The 20,569-nt window shown below is 34.3% G+C and overlaps 1 protein-coding gene across 5 annotated transcripts in view; it reads right to left on the reverse strand.

The window, feature by feature from the left end:
- The window catches only part of spir (spire), a 167,671-nt gene that overhangs the window by 58,755 nt on the left and 88,347 nt on the right, over positions 1–20,569 (reverse strand). For all 5 annotated transcript variants that reach the window (XM_053747696.1, XM_053747686.1, XM_053747708.1 and 2 more), the window contains exon 3: positions 3,302–3,428. In XM_053747696.1, coding sequence (XP_053603671.1) covers positions 3,302–3,428 — 127 coding nt within the window. The remainder of the gene's footprint in view (positions 1–3,301; positions 3,429–20,569) is intronic.

A 20,569-nucleotide genomic window follows, 5' to 3' on the forward strand; every position in this document is an offset into this window, starting at 1 on the left:
TTATTATGGTCTATGAGCAAATCAATTAGATACCTATTAGATGTTCACGGCAAAAACAGCTCAATATCTAATCGTAGAAAAACAAAACTATTCAAAGAAACTAATCTAAAGATAAGCCTACGCCTGGATCAATCATCCATTTCGTATCGGATAATATTGCTACTATGGCAATCAGAATTAATAACATACCTAGAAATACCATCAGCTTGTAAGTGCATGAATAAGTAGGTACATAATGTAACGTATCAACAATATTAATTTAAACCTAGATTCGATTTGACAACATTAACATTCGGTCAATAAATATAATTATCATTGTGTTCTCATCTTTAAGATGTTTTTGACCTTAATATGACCCGCACTACTATTCTTCCTCTTCAAGATTTCTGGACGAAATGGCTAATGATAAGGGCCGCCTTTTGCACATTTTCTTGTTTACCTATTTAGTTTTAAGTTATATGTATAATACATTTTATATGCATACTTACAATAAGGATTATTGTGTGCTCAAGCGAGTTTGGGTTTTTAGCTTATACGTACCAAGGCCAAAGTAATAAGCTACCAATTAATTAATTACTGGTTCAAAGTTTGCGTCTAATTATACAAAATAAAATATTATTAAGATCTTTTTTAAAAGTGTACTCTTGATGTAAGTATATGGCGGCGATAAAAATCATGTCTTTTAGATATTTCAATGTTTTCAGAATGCTTTGTTACTACCGTGGGTCCACTAAATTGAAATATAATTTTGCCTAATGGGCCTCCATTGGCCCTACGTGCGGACCAATCCTTGTGTACGTGCGGACCAATTCCCGTTATGGCTGTATTGCCTTTTAAAAACTTATTTACTTTTAATAGTTTTGGTATAACGGCGCCGCCTGCTGTTTTTAACATTGAGAGTTTATAGCGAAGTTTACATTAACATTGTAATGTTAAAAATCTTTTTTCTTAATTTTAAATCAACAAACTAAATATTCATTTATTAAAAATACAAATAATAAAACAAAATAAAACATAAACAATTACAAAGTCAATCAAAAATGCCGACCCGAATTGTACCCGGTTCAAAAGTACCCATAACGCTAGCTGCGTTTCCTTGTTGGATAGCAATTGATAGCCTTTGAACCAAGTACCATCCGGAGATTTAAATCCGGAATTTTAAATTGTTTGGGGTTACGCTACTTTTAGGAAATACATACAATAATGGATCATACAAAAACACAGAATTTTAAACTCTACTGAGAGAGTTTAAAAGTCTGTGTTGAATGATGAAGTTAGACTGGTACGTAAGTAGCCACACGTATTGGGAAAAAACTTGAATAATATTATGATTTCGACTTTCCAAAAAGAAGAAGTATAAAAGAAGGGATTCAGGGACAATGACGTACCTGTCATTTTTATCAGCTATTTAATCTGTACTGTTACTTTACTACTTAGCGATACCATTGAGGCCCAGTTTTCAGTATTTGCATGGGAATCATCGACAATACTCGACTATTCCTATTGTCGTGGTGCGGGTTCTAATCCAGGTCGACACTAATTGTTTTCTTGCGAGTTTGTGCGTGTGTTTGTTTGAGGAGGTCACGCGAACTGTGTGGGTCCCGTTGCGTGCCTACTTGAAATATCGTTATTTTGTATGTGGAATCTTAAAATTAATCTTAAGAGCTTTAAATTCTTGACATATAAGTACAAAGCCAACCCAACTAATATTTATAGATGCTAAAGTTTGTGTGGATGTATGTGTGTTTATATGTTTGTTACTCTTTTACGCAAAACTTACTGGATGGATGGTTATGAAATAAGTACACGGATAGAATATAACCTGGAAGATAACACAGGGTACTTTTTATCCCGTTTTGTATTATTAAAAAATAATGCTTATTAAACATTAGAATATTCAATGAACATTTTAAAGTATACATTTTAGTAATAAACTATAAAGCAAACAAATGGTGCCGTAAAAATGTCGTGTCGCCGTAGACACGACTTTCTTCAATTTCTACGTTATATTTTCATTCTCTAGTTCTAGACCAAAATGATATCTATTGAACACAGACAGAGCTAGCTGATCAATTATACTAATCTATGAAATTCAATGACGACATTCAGACAATGAATAGTAGTAAACAAAATTAAATGCTTTTCGATTAAGCATCCATTCGATTCACGTTCGTCGGACGTGACTGCGGAAAGGTCAATAGGGTGAAAGTTCAGTGCAGAGAAAACTAAGCGCCGACTCGGAAGCCGAAAGCTCCCATTGTGCATTTTATCGCAGTTGCAATAGTAAAATAAAATTACAGATATGCAGCTTCTTGCACTAAGAGACCAAAAGCTATTAACAAAGACGTCCCATCGCCAACCTATCGCCGGGAGACTTTAAAAGTTTCAACATGTTATAAGTGCAATCTTGTATTAATTTTAATTTATAAACTTATTTTGACAATACAGTTACCTAGTACAAACAAACTAGACGATCACAGAAAAATAATCTCAAAAGGTTAAAATTATTAGGATCAAAATACCCCTAAATTCCCAATCTGCATGAAGCAATACGTAATAAATCAATTTATGTAATCATAATCTTTTTGTTGTTGATTGACATTTAATTTTTAACAATGCTTAATATATTACCGAACATTTGGTAAATAGTTATTCTCACATAATACTTATCTAGATTTGGATAATAAAGCGTCTTCTTGAGAACTACAAAGGACGGCTTTAACGCCTTATTAACCGGAGACGTAATCAGGTAATCGTAAATGACGCGCCATTTCTGTTTTGCCACATTTTGTTCCATGTTGCGATTAAACCATGATACGTGGTCAAATTGGCAGATACATGGGTTTGTCTAGTTACAGAGCTAATTTTAAAAGGAGTTATTGCATTCAGTCAGGAAATTATTTCAGTTTCTCTTACACCGTATCCTATAGCATTATTTCCAATTAAAGTGGAACTAGTTTAATTCCAAGCATATAGAATTGGTTACCTTTTTGACATTGTATGAGTACTTATAGGTATGTTATATACAATCAGCGTTAATCTAGGAATTACCAAAATAATAGTATAATCGAGAAGGTTCAACAGGGAGACAAATATAATATTAGATTATATGTATTGTTTTTTCTATTAGAAAAACCCGTACTCGCTACACCTATGTTCAACAAACGAAACCAACAAATGCTCCTTGTAAAACAATTTCTTTTTAAACAACTACAGAAAATTCTGTGCCAGTCAGGGGCATCGTATTGATCCTCACATTAACGTCAACACATTAAGAAGAAAAATAAAGCAAAGATGTTACCTGCTTCATCGCAGCCGGTCATCTCCGTGATGAGACCCTCTAGGTCCGGAGATATGAGACGCTCTTCATCCTCAGAGTGCGTGTAGTCCAGCGCGCGGTAGATCACAATGGCCAGGTTTACCACCAACTGCAACAATCATATAACCTTCTGAAGAACTTTGAAATATTCAAAGAATACCTTTCTTGTGTCCAGCCAGCATAGAACTGCCTCGAATACATTCGACAATACTCATTGCGTACACGCAATGAGTCGTCGCTTATATTTTTTCTTTCTACAATTCTATTAACTTAAAAACCTGAATGCAACATAAATTCTGTAGTCATGTCGATAGTAGTATAACTCAGTCAGCGCGGGGCCCTTTCTAAATCTATGAACCCAGTAGTATCCCTGAAGTAGCAGCTGAAGCTTTGGAACATATTTAGAACCTGACAGCAATACCTTTCATAAGTAAAAAGTAATTTATACAGACGCTATAGATATACGCATCTGTGCATGACACGCCGAGGACACGCCATGACATAACAGTAGCGAAAATTCTGCCAAAATAAGCTATCAGTCCCATCCATACAGTAGCATTGTCTGTGGGACTACACTTGCATAACCAGATTACCTCTGTCTGCGGCCTAAAGTGGAAGCGAAAGCGTTCTATATATGGATCTAGTAATATGTAACATACAATATTGATGACTGCATTAGATTAGGGTATGAGTGGTGTAATATTACGTTCTAGTTTTGAACATAGAAAATCAAGATTAAGAATATGAATTTAAAGAAACACAACCCAAACTAAATAAAAATATAATACACGTTATTTTATATAAGGTATTAGAAAAACCTAGAAGACAGACTCAGATTGTACTACAAATGTATGTAATACTCTATTAAGATTACGTACTACCTTATAAACTACCTTATATTAAAACCGCAAACTTTGGAGTCGACAAACGCTTGTAATCATGTACCTATTTTAATAAATACTTGTTTAACACGGTACACATTAATATGTGTACCGTGTACACATTAATATGTGTAAAAAAGGATACAATTGGGAAAATACAATTAGTTATTGAATGTCAAAGCAAATGATTAAATTGTTTTGGATGTTAATGCCAAATACTTCAAATTCAATTGACCAGAATCAGTGACACTTTCATGATTCTATTGATTTATACTTATAATTTAAGATACATTCATAAACTTACGATTATTATGTAGTATGTACATTGTTTTTAAATTTAAATAAATATACTCATAATTTATCTGCTTGTCGTAAAATCTTCTCTATAATTTATTGTTTACATCTATGGTTTTTAGCATTAAATTTGATGTGACCCCTCACCTACAAACTATTACAGTGGTTTAACCTTTCTCGACAACATTATATAACAGACAACCTATAGAGTAACTAGAAGGATTATTGTCATCATTCTTACCAAGAATCCATTTGAAATGTGTCAGAATATTTTTTTCAGATTACAAATTGATTAACTGTGTATTAATATTAAGTTGAGTTCGTGCGTTACTTTTTAATATAACATAGTGTGCATAATTACATATTAAAAACTAAAGCATACGGTCTTAATGGATTTCTCCTCTTTTCTTCTCCTGGATTCTGTACAAAAACAATTAACATTTTGAAATGGTTAATAGTTAGCAGTACACATTAATTTAGTTATATATTTTTTTCCCATTTTGTCGCGCAATGTTTTTGTTTGTTAAATGTAACGATTCGTACTCGATGCCCACGAGACAGGCCTAGCCTAGTGTGGGATCATTTGTTATTTGAGATAGATGAGATAGATATATGAGAAATAAATTATTCTTATTCTTATAATTCTTTATTCATTAAATCCGAATCAACTTACAAAACTTTATTAAATTTAAAGTACATACACGTAGTCGAACAAGAATCATCGTTAGATAGATATATTAGTTTCATGCTGAGCAAGATAAAAGCTAATAACTTATTCAAGATATGAAGCAACCCGCTCATCAGGCAATCCGACCATCCACCATGACTATCACGGGCAGCTATTGGAACGGGACGGAACCATTGTGCCACCATTACCCAACCTATATGCATAAGGCCTTTGTTTTATTGCAGAGCAACATAGGCTTCTGATGAAGTAAGTTCTTAGATATTCTCGTAACTCGACAATCTCGGCATGGCTTTGTTAGTAAAATACTTATATTTGACACACATAGACATACACTGTAACTATTGGTGACTGTGTACTTTAACTGTAACTGTAACACTATAATTACATTTTATAGTTGGTTTCAGATAGTTCTGTCGAATACACTGCAGTGCTATAAAATTATTGCTATTAATTTAGTTTTATAGCACAACAACACAGGGTTCTTATCTATACTATCATTGTAAAAAGGTAAGCGTTTGTGAGTTTGTGACTTTGTATGTTTGAGGCGGGTAATCTCCGAAACTACCGAACCGATTTCATACATTCTTTGACCATAAGAAAGGTACATTATCCAAGATTTCTATAGGCTATATTTTATGTCAAAATTCCCACGGGAGCAAAGCCCCGGACAACATCTAGTGAATTATATAAAAGTCTGGAGCTACGACAGGTCACTAGAATAATTCATAAATAATACGCATAATGTCCTGAAGTCCTTACGCGTTGATCTTAATAATACAGCACGATAATTTGATCCTAAACTTTTTGACGGTAATTCTATTAATAAAATTAGCAATCATAATACTATATAATTATGAATATAAACAAATAATAGTTATTACTGTTGCAAAAAATTATCTAATTCAATCAAAGTCTACTGTTATAGACCAACTTATATAATCGTTTCCTCTCAATCTTACTTTGATTTATGATAAATTCCCTAAAATGAGTGTTGTCATTTGCCCAATCCCAATGGTCAGGCTTACAGACGCAGTGGTTGGAACAAACCGTAGCATTGTAAAGCTGTTTCCCAACCGATCTGAATACAACCGCTCCCGTCTATGACACGCAACGGTGCACCCATAACGTAATGCTCATATTGGTCGATTGCTGCTAATTACAAAATTAGCATGCTAGTAAATTCAGGACAGCACTTACCTGATCTACTTGTATTATAAATGCGAAAGTTTGTTAGGATGTATGTTTGTATGATTGTATTGTATGATGTATGTTTGAATTAGGTACACGGGTAGAATATAACCTGGAATAATACATACGATACTTTTAATGCCGAAATTCCCACGGACCCAGGCGGAAACGTAGTTTGGTTAAGCCTACTGAAGCTGTCGACATTTTCAAGATAACCCAACAACAGTAATTATTTCGGTTGATCGAACTGCGCAAATTAATGTATGATATCGCATCGTCTTTCGTTCTTCTATAAAGCTGCAGTCCAAACAATTACAAATGCGAAAGTAGTTTGATTTTTATTCGACACCACTTCCAGCATTATCTACTCAACTAAATTCTTCTAGAAATTTCTCACATGCACTCGGCACTCGCCATTCTGCTCGTCCAATGTGAACTAGTCATTATGCGAGTTTAGAAACAAGATTAATGGAACGGTTAAGGCTTTATGTCAGATTGCGTCAATTTTTCCTCGGCCTACGAGATGGAATTACAGGAGACGTCTAGTTATTAATTAGACTCGTAGGATAATTGCATTTTAAGTTATGCTTCACAGTTATGACTACAATTTTACTTGCTTCAATTAGTAGTCTCATTTACAACCTATTTTTAAACGAGTTATTTAACTATTAAACTTTATGTTCCAGTTGTAAACCATAGTAGGATAATCTACGCCTAAGCTAATTAATTTTCCATACAGATCGATATTTATATTAACTTGAAAAAACATTATCAAATAAAATAAAATCAAAAGAATCGGTCTGACAGTTTAATACCACAGTAATGGCGTGTGGTCCTCCTATCGTGGGTGACATACGAGGCGACTAAGGGATACATAACATTGATGGATTCGCGTCATCACAGCCCCAAAGACCACATAGAGCACGAGAAGATGAGAGAAAGAGACTTCCGATAGTGTCATAATCTTTACACTAAAACAAGCAAACTTCTGGAAACGAATCGTGGAAACTTACAATTTAAGCATTGAAATCGGATCTAGCAAGTAAAAACCCCCAATCACAGAGAGTATCATTGACCAGCCTGTGATTACTCTTGATTTCTAAAACACGTTCTCGACCATCCGATGTAGAATTTAATCACATAATGCGTAAGAAAAATTACATATACTCAATGCGATTGAACACTCTAATGACAAAGAGAATTGAACACGACGCCTTACGCTCATACGCCTTGTATGAGTCGATAAACAAAATATCGGGTATTGTATGCTAATTCTATGCAATATTATCTTGTGTTGCGTAAAATCAACTAATCGTATCATCTAGAGAGCATATAAAATCCAAGAGCTTGTCTATTTTGGTTTAGGAAACATGTTTACTCAAATTTTGATAGCATCAAAAAAATATTGATAAATCATTTTTAATGCCATTTTTGACCCCTGACGCAAAAAGAGGGGTGTTATAAGTTTAACGTGTCTGTCTGTGTATGTGTGTAGTGTCTGACTGTGTCTGTGTATCAATCTTTGGTATCGTAGCTCCCAAACGGATGAACCCATTTTCGTTTAGTTTTTTTTTTGTGTGTCATTGATAATTTTATCTCGAGTGTTCTTAGCCATGTTTTATGAAAATCGGTTCAGCCGTTCAAAAGTAGTAGCGAAATAAATATTAAAAGTCGGGTTTTTTTTAATTTGTCTAACAAATGAACTTGTATTATTAATAAAACATCGGTGACGTGCTCTTGTGTTTTATCTGTGTTTTGGTGTTCTATTTCAGATTTACCATTATTTCTTTTATCTATAGGGCTAACTCAATCTGTGTAATTTGTTCCTGTATATTTATTATTTATTTTATGATACATGTGATTTAAAAAAACACACCATAGACTTGTCATTGCCACAGGCTAAGTCCACTTTCTAACAGCAGCCTCCCTGGAGCCTCTAATCATACTGCCGTAATTACAGCGCGGGCGCAGGTGCAAAATCAATTAAAACGCCGGATTTTTTGTCATACCGTAATGACGGCTGAATCAAGAATGTGTTATAATGAAGTGTACGCTTTCAGTTGTCATGAGAAAGCAAGTTAAATAGTCGGATGAAGACCCATTATACTCATTGAGGTACTTTGATTCACTGACAAGTATATCCACAGATTGATCAAGCGTGTCCCCGATTGAGAAAAATTCAATCTTTTCGAGCGATTCTTGTATTCCTTGTATATTTGTGTGTACCTATACTCCCTTATTAATAAAAACGTTATTCTCTTATTAGCCTCGGAATAGTTATTCTTTGTATTGTCTCGTTCTTTCAATGTCAAATACTGAAAAAGAAAGAGGGACAAAACAAAGAAAAGCTATCCCAAGCCTAATCAGAGAATTAAATGTTTCTTATTAATAAAGCGGATAGTGTTTCACCGAAACGGATCTATAGCTTATAACATTTATGTCTGTAATGTATGTCTTAATATGTCTCTAAGGTGAAAAAAAAGCCGAAGGTTCAGTTTCAAGTGAACAATAAATAATCCCATTTCCATACATTTCTTTCCGACAGTACCAGTGAACGATTGAACGCTACAGGCAGTAACTCCACCATGCCTACCTTCTTGTTCGTGTGAGATTTTGTATTTTCAACAATCCCAGCTTAATTACTGACGTATAAATAAAAATATTTTAAATCCTTTTATCAGCAACACATCTCCATATTATATTCCATTTTTATGATCCACTCAGGGGATCGTTTAAATGGCCATATATTATCTAATTCCCGTATAATGTTTGTATTAATAAACAGCTAATTGCCTAGCTAACAGCGCACGCAGCACGCAGCATGATAGAACGCTGTACACATTATATGATTTCCGCTGCAACCAAGATGCAACGCGTGTGGTAGCTTAATGATTTTTTATTTTACTGTCTTTCATATTATCGTTTTCCCGGTTGATTGTGTCTCCACCATTGAGCGTCGAAGCCCTGCAACCGATATTTACTATGCTGTGTCTTTGCAAATTCATTGTGCATTTAAACAATTAAAATTACCATTCAAGCTATTCGGTACATACAATCCAAACTTAAGTATCCCAATCCCAACTAATATTATAAATGCGAAAGTAAGTTTGTTTGTTACCTCTTTACACTTTACCTACTCAACCAATCTTCTTGAAATTTCGCTTGAGTAGATAGAGAGCGTGAATGCTTTCGCATTTATAAATATTAATTAGGATTTAGTTGTTTATTTTTAGGATGCATGGGTCTATGGCTGAGGAAGGAACCAAGAAAACGTAACGTTCAGACGAGACAGAGAGCATCCACTAAACGCTTAACAACTTGCACTGGATTAGTGGAGCCACAATAAAACCCAGCAACGTCAGACCCGTGACCCGCTGATGCCCGCAGGGTGATAAGCTCTACTTGACCAGGGAATAAACTAAGGAGAACACAGGACGACTAATCTATACGCTGTTGTGGTTGTGGCGTGTGGTTCCGCCCTAGTATTCTAGGGCGGACCATCCTCCCGTGGAGGTCGTACAAGAAGGGTACACATAACCTTGGCGGCTGAGCAGCAATAGTATTTTCAAGGAGGGTCGACGTTAGGCAGGCGGCCGTAAAATCTCAGCAGGATCTTGTAAATGTTAAGGTTGATTTAGGCTGAAAATGAGTTTCAGGGGTTCAAGGCGGCCCAAACGCGTTGATGAGGGAAAGAAATGTTTTTATGGTAGTACTTATTTTATTTAAGCCGTAAAAAAAAAATATCCTCTTCATACATTTATGAGTCGGTGCCCAAAATCCCCCTTATGTTTTTTTTTTCACCTCGCACGTCCTTCGGCATGATTTTCCCCTTCTGCCAGGACCAGGCGGAAGTGGCACTAATAGTAGGTCCATACATAATTTGCTGGTCTGTTCAAGACAAAATCTTGTAACCGTCTGTAGTATATTTAATTTGGGCGTAGTTCAGTCGGTCACTGTCTCAGGTTGCCATTGCCCTATAAGAGCGGGAGAAAGTTGGGGTTAAAGGAGCAGGGCTTAAGTTATTAGAATCGTTACCCTGTTATCAAATTATAGTCTAGTGTTGGGAAATATAACTCCAGTTTTAATTAGAGTATAGATTAATTGATTTTTGAGTTATACACTACGGGATTACACAGACCTGCACATGCGGATAGTTGAACTAGAAAAAAATCAGTTTTCTCATCCTCGCGTGATATCGTTCGCAGCAATGAGGTCCGCGTAAAAAACTAATTTCAACATTTCGATGAAATTGCGAAGATTTTTACAACCGGCCGTTGGCCTGACGTCAATCCTCATTGGAAACGCTGTTGACACCTATGGCAGCGGGTAGCTCCTCATACGACATTCCGGGGAAAACATGGAGTGCTCCTATCCGAGAGTGAGAACCAAATGCCTCTAAAATATTACTGTAGTATGTAATTGTTTGTTAATTTTTCAAATAAGTTTACACAATAAAGTTATGCCAAACAAACTATAACTCTCAAAGAAGAAGCATGTATTGAAGATCAATAAATAATGTGTATCGAGACAACCATACCTCAGAAATCATATCAACGAGGTCACGCCCTACTTCCTGGAAGGAAGGAAGCCACACAAGGAAGGTGAAGATAAAGACACTAGGCAATGCTGAAGGCAAGAACATTGCAGATAACAACTGACTAATGCTCATATCTGTACTTAAAAATGGGTGAGTGCAGAATCTGATAGCAAAAGTAGATTAATGCTTAGTGCTTAATTTACAGGAGTGTAAACATTTGTTTTTGACGAAAGTCACTTTGTAGTATTAAACATTTAATAAAATTGACCTTGAGATGTTCTACAAACAGCACAGCATATTTTTCATATTATGTTTATCGTTTAAAGATATATAAAAATATATAGATATAAATTGCATCAAAATTTCGAATTTCTCCAACAAAAACCTCTAACAATAACCAAACATGTCCAAAATATGTTATTTATCTTCTACCTTATTATATACAAAATTCAGAGTATGAATGATTATAGACTAAATTTACAATAGTAATATAGTATATCACTAGCTAAGACGCAAAACGTTCACCTGTCAAAATTCGTGCACCAACGTGTCACGCTTTTTCAGTCATATCAGCGGTCTAGTAGTAGTGCTTACACGGGACTTTTAAATCATGATTATGCATTTAAGGTCGTCGTTCAATTTTTTTTTATTTTTGGATAGGTAGCACTATTAATACCCAATTCATATTTAGTTCCCTCAATTTTAATAATCAGTTGCGAGTATCCGTACGTGTAACTCGAAAGGTCCCATGGGAAGACCAGCTTTGAGTACCTCTCACGAGGTAAACAAAATTTAAGATGGGGAACTTTTCAAAATTCACATAGCACATTTATTTAAATACTAGCTGTTACACGCGGCTTCGCCCGCGTATATTTTCCACGGGAGCAGTTATTTTTCATAGAAAACCGGGATATATTATATAGAGGCTAAACTAATATACACTAGAATTCAGATAATGTATTATATCAATTAATATTATAGATATTTACTTCATTATACTCTGTGGGTGTGTATAGTCGACCGCATGTCAAGTTCTCTCGATGGATCTTTACGTCGAGGTAATAATGGCGAATTTACAATGACTGTGGGTATGTTGATGTTCTGATGTTGACTGTACAACATTTATGTTCAATTCTTCTTGCCTTCCGTGCCCTAAAATGTGCCAATGTAGAGTACTGTGCGTGACCCAGTGCCATCGATTAATTTGATTTGTCGCTTGTCGGAGTTCATAATATAAACACATAAACAGGATGATTTATTTGGAATATTTTGGTCTACCGAATTCAAATAAAAAGACTATCAGTATACAAACCTAAATAAAAATATAACACAAAATCTATATTCCTTATATTCTATTCCTTATATTATACTCCTGTCGGTGGAGTAATTCTCTATGCCATCAAAAACATGCTGTAAAAAACCCTACTAAAAAGCTCAGCTTTTTCTACCGTAAAAAGTTGTGAGATCCATGTAATATCAAGTCGATTAATTTATTTAGTCCCTACTTAAGGGACCTTTTGTCGTAAGTTATTACGTAAGTTATTATCATGTCAGTATTATTATTTTTTAGGTTTTAAATAAATATATCGACTTGGCCATCGCATGAAAACAATGCAACAGATTAACATTTTAGGCTAAGAATAGACAGAAGTAGTTAATGACTCGAGATCAAACACTAATAGCAACGGCTATGTAGTCCACATTATTGATCTGTGATAACTTCCCATATTAAAATCAGAACAGCCTGTGCATGTCGGTCCATCAATTGCTAGTTACAAGTAACAAGCACATAACCAAATACACGATATGACGTTTTGCGTCATATGGCACTATATTCTGATAAGTACTGAACTTAATTGTATCGATCCAGATTTCACCACTTTCCATTAAAAATAGGCCTTTTGCACCTATAGTAATTTAGTAAAATTACATATAGTAACCTGCTTTTTGTGAAGTCTACTATTAGATATATTTAAGTACTATTAAATGTAATTTCTTTGGCCAACCAATGAGCAATGGGTTATAATATTTTTCTTTAATTTGTAATGTCTTCTTCATAGTCGTATTCCTCATGGCTAAAGGCTGGTCATTACGTGGAATGAAACTCACACAACAATTTTCTTGGCACTAATAATGGGATGGTTTGCCAATGCCTTCTCCATTTTACACACACTCACATCAACTATTTAGATCTCCTCACTATGCTTTCCTTCCGGAAGCATGAGTCAGATTGGTATACAAACTCATCTGGCACGAGTAGGATTTGAACCTGGAACCTTTCGATCCACGGCGGGCGTCTCAACTGTTACACCACCGCCTTCAATTTGTAATATGTATCTAAGAAAAAGCATAGCTTTAAAATATATAAGGTATTATATCACTATATAATGTGATTTTTATGGTGAGGGTGATAAAACATATATTCACCATTTTAACGCTCTTAAACCGCGTGCCGTGAGTGAGCTTTGACCTGGCCAATTACATCTCTCTGTCCTTTTCTCCATTTTCTAAACTCACTAATATTTCAAATTCATATTTAACAATATGTGGTAAGCAGCAACCGGACCAACTTGTAAAGCCACCGACCGCCTACGCGTGTCGTCTCTTCGTTATTGTCATGCAAATCGGTCGTTTAACATAATTTGCAAGATAATACAGTCGAAACAGAAGCAACCAACATCATAAATTAATTTCGCCTTTTTGAGACACACAAAACATTTATTTATTTTTATAAAAAACTACTCTTAAACTAACAGTCGGCTAATGGGAACAGTGAACGCGTTAGCAATAAGTTTTCTTTTTAAACTTAAAAAAATATTCGAACCTGGGACCGTTCGTTTCACAGGCGGTTTTTAGCGGTGGTGGTCCAGTGGCCATCACATCTTTTACAATATTGTGTAAAGCACTTTTCTCAATTTGCATATAGATAGTCAGGAGTCAGGGGCTTCATAGGTGCTAAATATTCAGGAGGAAGTGTCACGACGGAGACGACTGGCGGCTGTTCCAGGAAGCTTGCTTATACAATGCAATGATTGAATATGTAAAAGTGATACTTGCACGGTGCCAGTCCAAGTGAGAAGGGATAGGCTTTTACGTTGACGAGATGTCTTTAAATGCGGATATTCGCTTTACGCGAGTATATAAATATAAATATATTAGGACCACATCACACAGATTGAACTAGCCCCAAAGTAAGTTCGAGACTTGTGTTATGGGATACTAACTCAACGATACTATATTTTATAACATATACATATTCATATATAGATAAACATCCAAGACCCGGGCCAATCGGAAAAAGTATCCTTTAGATAATGGAAGTTAAGGCTTTTTCTGTTGTAAATATACTCAATGAATGTTAAGTGTGTTTCGTTCCACGTATAATTAAACAGGCGAAAATCATTTAATGAAAGAAGACGAAGTGACTTCATCAGGTGGCATCATAGGTTAATTCTAAAATCGCACAGTCAAAACAAAAGTGTAAATTTTGCGCTTGCGCATGTCATGCAGACATAACATATTAACGGTAAACACTTGACAGTTACAGCATTTCTACTGTGAATTACATTTTTCCGAGAAAAAAAAACCGTATCAGAATGTAACCAATTAATAAAATTTTTTAGGAAACCTCAAAAGGTACCTAGACACGAAACCCTTAACTTATAAACTATTATATTTATAAATCCTTCCTCTATTTTCATGCATCTCTCTCTATTGTATTATATGTGTCTCTATGTACTCAAATCGCCCATCCAACAGATTTACATAGCAGATGTTCTGTATTCTCATTCCTCTTAGAAACTGAAAATAGTACAGTTTATAGTTTTGTTGACAACTATGGACAACAATATTACATAACACGAGGTAGTACCCGTTGCAAATAGCGCCACCTAGCGGAAATAGAAAGTATGCAAAGTGGACGGCAGAATGGCCGCAGATCGGGGCGCCCTGTCTGGCTCCTTCCTGGGACTAGTTGTCACAAACTTTGATATAAGGACTCCTGCACACTATGCTATAATACTACATGTATATTAGTTAATTGACGTCTTTGGAGAAAAGGCTGCGGTGAAGTTTGTTACGCCGCTTCTTTACCAGTCGGCAGTAGACTTAGTTTTAAGTATTTTAAGTGTAAGTTAAGTTAAATAAATAATTTTGAATACATCGCAATCGTATGCCGCGCGAATGAACATTTTCATTGCCGAGTTCGTATGTGTTTTTTATTATTATCCCAGGGAAAAACCAGCAATGTACGTCGTCAAGTAAAGCTAAGTGTTTGCCGATATTCCAAAGCCGGCTTTACTGGAGACACAAGTTCTAATTTTATAAAAGGTTTGGTGGTCGAGTGGTTACAACGACTGTCTGCAAACCGAAAGGTCCCGGTTCGATTCCTATTCGTAAATGCACATAAGTTTGCTTTGTATACCAATCTGACTGATGTTATTTTCCATACAATGACATGCATCTGTTGAAGAATCGTGAGAAAACCAGTATTTAATTATATTTTGCTAGTGTATTATTGCAGCTTATTGAGTCTCATAATTATGTAACACAAGCACATATTGAATCAGTGCATTAAGGAAACTTTATTTAATTTGAAAAATTTCCATTTATAAGAGTTTATTAACATCTTGCATTTATCATGCACCGGCGAATCTATAAAGAGTACGAGTTTCTTTCACTCATACGTTGATTTAATGAATTTCTTATTGATTATCAATATTACTCGCCAAGATAGGTGCATAAAACATATCGTGTTGTGAGACTATTACTTTTTAATTATCGTTTGAAAGTAGACGAAGAATTTATTTGTTATTCGTTTTTAAAAAAACTAAAATATACATTTAAATCATTGAGTCGATTATTTTATTCAGTAGACCGTCAAAGACAAGTGCTTTTTATATAATTAAATATAGAGATAATATCTATTATCCAAAAAGTGTATCCAAAAAATTTCCAATCAACAAAAAATTATTTTGTCAAAAATCATTCCAAATAATAATGAGAATTGGAAACAACTAAACAAGACTATATATAGTATAGTAAAAATTTATCAATTTAAATGACAAAAAAGTCAAACAATATTTGCAACAAGTTCATAATTCAAAAAAATTCGGATGATATATCTCACTTATTGACGTCAAAAAATTACTTAAACTAAGTAGTTAATCAAAAACTAAACATATTTACTTGCATATTTACTGGGGGAGTACTATAATATATTTCATTTCATTTAAAAAAAAAGAGCAATCCGTATATGCAAATATATATCAATATATAATAATAATCTATTTGCGGATTTTATTTATTACCCAGCCAACTCCCCAATTAAGTAGTCATTCCTACTTATTACCATCATGCTAAACATAAACAAATCTCATGTTATAACATACAGCTATAACAAACCATAAACAATACACACCAGTTTGCTATTATGCCGTAATATCATGCCAGTATAATTATGTCAAGCTGTCCGAGCAACGCCTTAATATTATCCTCTACTTAAAGCTTGACGTTGCCTTTGAATATTTAGCTTCGAACCATGACCATTGGCCAAGTCAAGGAGGTCAGAATACTGGAATTTAATCTGGGAATTTTATAAACATACTAATATTATGAAGATAAAAGATAAACTTGAGTTTATCTTTTCGTTTTTGAAAACGAATGGGCCGATTTTGATGAAATTTGACACAGAGATAAACATGTCTATGTCAAGACATGTTTATTGCCATTATTGACAGACTTTTGTGGGTGGAGTTCCAAATCAAATCAAATAATTTATTCAAAAATTAGACCATCGCAGATACTTTTTCAAGTCAAATTTTATGTTACAAAGTAATTCCTCACAAGCTACAAACTACTGGCATTTCGGAACGACATGACAACGATGCAGCAGCTACTTTAAAAACACATTGACATCTTCATCATGTTGTTTCACCGATTTGTTTCACCCTTTAGGCTGCGGTGAAGATTGTTGCGCCGCTTTTTCTTCACTTGCGCTTTGGAAGCCGGACTTAATTTAAGTAATTTTTGACGTCAATAAGTGATGTATATCATCCTAAATTGAATAAAGAATTTTGAATTTGAATTTGAAAGCGTAACGCAAACTCCATTTGTCTCAAAACTCACAGGTCCTAAACATTGATTTATGGGCTACCAAGACCCTTTGCAGCATGCCTATGTTATCTTGAGGAATTTATAGATTGCAAAACACCTATTGCACTACTAATTGCACAACAAATTGCCTAAAAATATACGAAATGCTAATAATTTTAATACTTACTTATAAGAGAGAATTGCTCCAATTACTTATTGACAAGCATATTATTCGGTCAATGAATGCCTTAGTGAAAATTTGATTAAGTAATTAATTAATTTACTACTAATAATAATAATAAATGAACTTTATTGCCCATAAACACATTAGGTACACAAAGAATAGAGTTTAGGTTTTTTATGTACCTTATAGAAATAGATAAGTAGATTTAAGATTAGTTTTAAGTTCATTTGATTGTAATTTTCCTCTATTAGTTCTAATTGACTAAAATAAGTAGTTATTAATGATTATATGGTAATTGATTATAATGTATGTAATGTCTAAAATAAGCAATTGCAAAGATATTGGATTTTAAAATTTACTAATTGAATATTTTATTTCCATAATTAATATTTTTATATACTTGACATAATAGATTACCTATAGTTAGTTTCTGCATGATATTGTTTTATAATGTAAGAAATGTAATGACACCTATTTAATAAATTTTGTATGCCTTATGGCGGAACATGGAGAAAACCGCTCTTGTATACCATCTACCGTACTACCTATGTTCATGAAATAAATGAATAGGAATTTACAAAAATGCGATTAAATAAAAATAATACAATCACACAATAACTCTGCACAAAATACGACATAAAATTGAATGTGTGAAACATCCTAGTGCTTGTGACAAAAAAATAACTAACTATGTAAAGCCAAACCAAACTAAAACACACTTAGGTATTTATTTAATACACACCTACATTACATAGTACATTTCCCTTAATTTTATGATAACAGTTATCGTAATCCTAGTGTTAATTTAATTGAAATGATGTTTACTTTATGAATTACTAGCTGCGCCCCGGGGCTTCGCTACGCGCTTGGGAATTTCGGAATAAAAATTACCCTATGTGTTATTCCAGGTTATATACTACCTGTGTACAAAACTTCGTAACAATCCAGTAGATTTTGCTTGAGTACTTAACAAACAACCACATACATCCTAACTTTCGCATTTATAGATATTAGTAGGATAGAACAATAATAATAAACATTTGGAATTAAAAGTAATTTTGCGTCTTTTGGCATAATAAATATTGACAATAATCCTATTGAAACATTGGCACTACTATTCCAGCTTTTCTTTTGTCTATATTCACTAATATATTCCCACATCTCATTAGCAAAGAAACGAGCGATGTATTCAGTCGTACGGACATATACACAGTACCTATAAAACTAATAACATAAAGATCGTGTTCGCACACGCACGAGAGGCCAAATGGCAGATTATACCATTACATAATGTAGATTTTATAATCGCATAAAACGTACACGTATATGAGGGCTTATTCATAAACTAGGTAAAACTTACGTTTAGCCAAATAATGTTTTGTCATTACTGCACTTCACAATATTTGACATCTGTTATTAAATTTATCAAGTTGAAAATTCTGGATAATACTCGAAAATAAAAGCTTTTAAATTACATGATGGCCGACAAAATTGCACTTGAAATATATGAATACACTTTAAAATTGTTTTTATTATATTTTACTGGTCGATGTTAAAACTGTAACTGACCTAGTACTTAATAAACGATAAAAATTAAATATTTACAATAAATATTACCGATCCCAAGCCAACCAATCACAAGCTCTGTACACATAATGCTTCCTCTAACGAAGGAATATATTTACATGAATAGGAAAGTTTGATAGCGCCTTAAATTTGTATGTTCATTCAAAAAATATGCCTAAATGAGCGTTCATTGTTGACGCGAAAGGGCGCTTAATTAAAATTATTTTGTGAAATGTGTGTCGTAACACAACAATGAAGTCAAAACACAGTTAACCGAGGACAATATATAATTTCCCCAGCCGTGGGCTTCCCACGACTCTTGTGCAATAACACAGGGAAAGGCGAATGAGAAATTAATGTTTATTTATTAATTTACACTACAATTATCAAGATCATTTATCTGCTAACTTATCTTATGTCACTTCGTTTTGATTTCGTAGAATGTTTGTTTATATTATTTATCGGTCGTAGTTCTACGACGCTTCGTAGCACTGTAGCACTCTCGTAGCATCGTTACGCATAAAAATCTATACTTATATTTAGTGTGCAATTAAAAACAACTTATGCCAGCTAATACACTATCGACAAGCAGTTCGCTGAACTTCAGCGGTTTCGATTTATATTTTTTCTTACGGTAATATAAAGCTCACATACATACTACACATTGAACATTGCTCACGTTGGCGATTCCCTAATTACACTCATATATATATACGCTTATAGTTATTGTCTTCTGTCTGATACATATTGCATGCTAAATAACTCATTTAGCATTTCTCATCGTGTATTATAATATTATTGAGAGCGAGAGATTACGTTGACGATTTAATTACAGCGCAGGAAAGTGCAGTGTCCGGCGACACAAAGCATAGTTGAGACAGATATAGCAGCGTTTGTAATAATCAAAAAATCTGCGTAATATCGATCGATGTCTTGAAACGAAATACACGAAATTTTCGCAAATAAAAAATATCTAATGATAGAAAATTTTCGACACGAGCGTAAGCGTGTCCTGACGCGAGTTAATATTTTTTACCCATCACAAAAGTGCACAGCGCCGCTGAAGAAGTTTTCACTTCAAAAAACTTTTAATAAAAGGAATAATTTTGAGTTACCTTCTAGTCTCACATATATCTTCGTTATAATTTATTCCAAGGATTTGTATGAGTGGGAGTGCTGTAAGCTCGCGACCTCTCACGGAAAGCTGACCGGAGCTTTGTTCTGAATACTGTGAGAAACAGGAAAATTCATCACGTTGACATGACAGAGCTTTTCAGACGAAGAAAAATGACTCACTGTTTTAAGCTTTCGAGACCTGTGGTGGTAGTTTCATATAAAAGACTTTATCATTTACCTTTTTCAAATTCCGTAGATACACAGAATACCAACAGGCGAAAGGCACACAAAAGGATGCAGTGAAAATGTCAAGAATGTAACGAGCGGCTTGTGCAGTATGCACAATGCGTAGCGACAATGCACACGGAAACTACGCTGACGCAGCGGAACTAAACGGTACAGACTGACGCGTCGTAACCCGTAGCCGACTATTACCACAGATAGAAGAATCAAGGCGATATTTCTAAAGTTTAAACGAAACTAATATAAATTGCTCTGATTTTAACATATCAAATCGAATCCCCTATAAGAGTAATCTGACAATTGGGCAACGTATGATATTTAACAATTCAATTCATTTATTCCTTGCTTTCATGTACAGATTCACATTGGTTGTCACAATAATGTTTGTTAATAAGTGTTAGTACATGGACTCGGATTGGGTGTTGCAAGTTTATAAATACAACGGATTAATTAATGTTAG

The sequence above is a fragment of the Plodia interpunctella genome, chromosome 1 (assembly GCF_027563975.2).
Source record: "Plodia interpunctella isolate USDA-ARS_2022_Savannah chromosome 1, ilPloInte3.2, whole genome shotgun sequence".
NCBI classification, from domain to species: Eukaryota; Metazoa; Arthropoda; class Insecta; order Lepidoptera; family Pyralidae; genus Plodia; species Plodia interpunctella.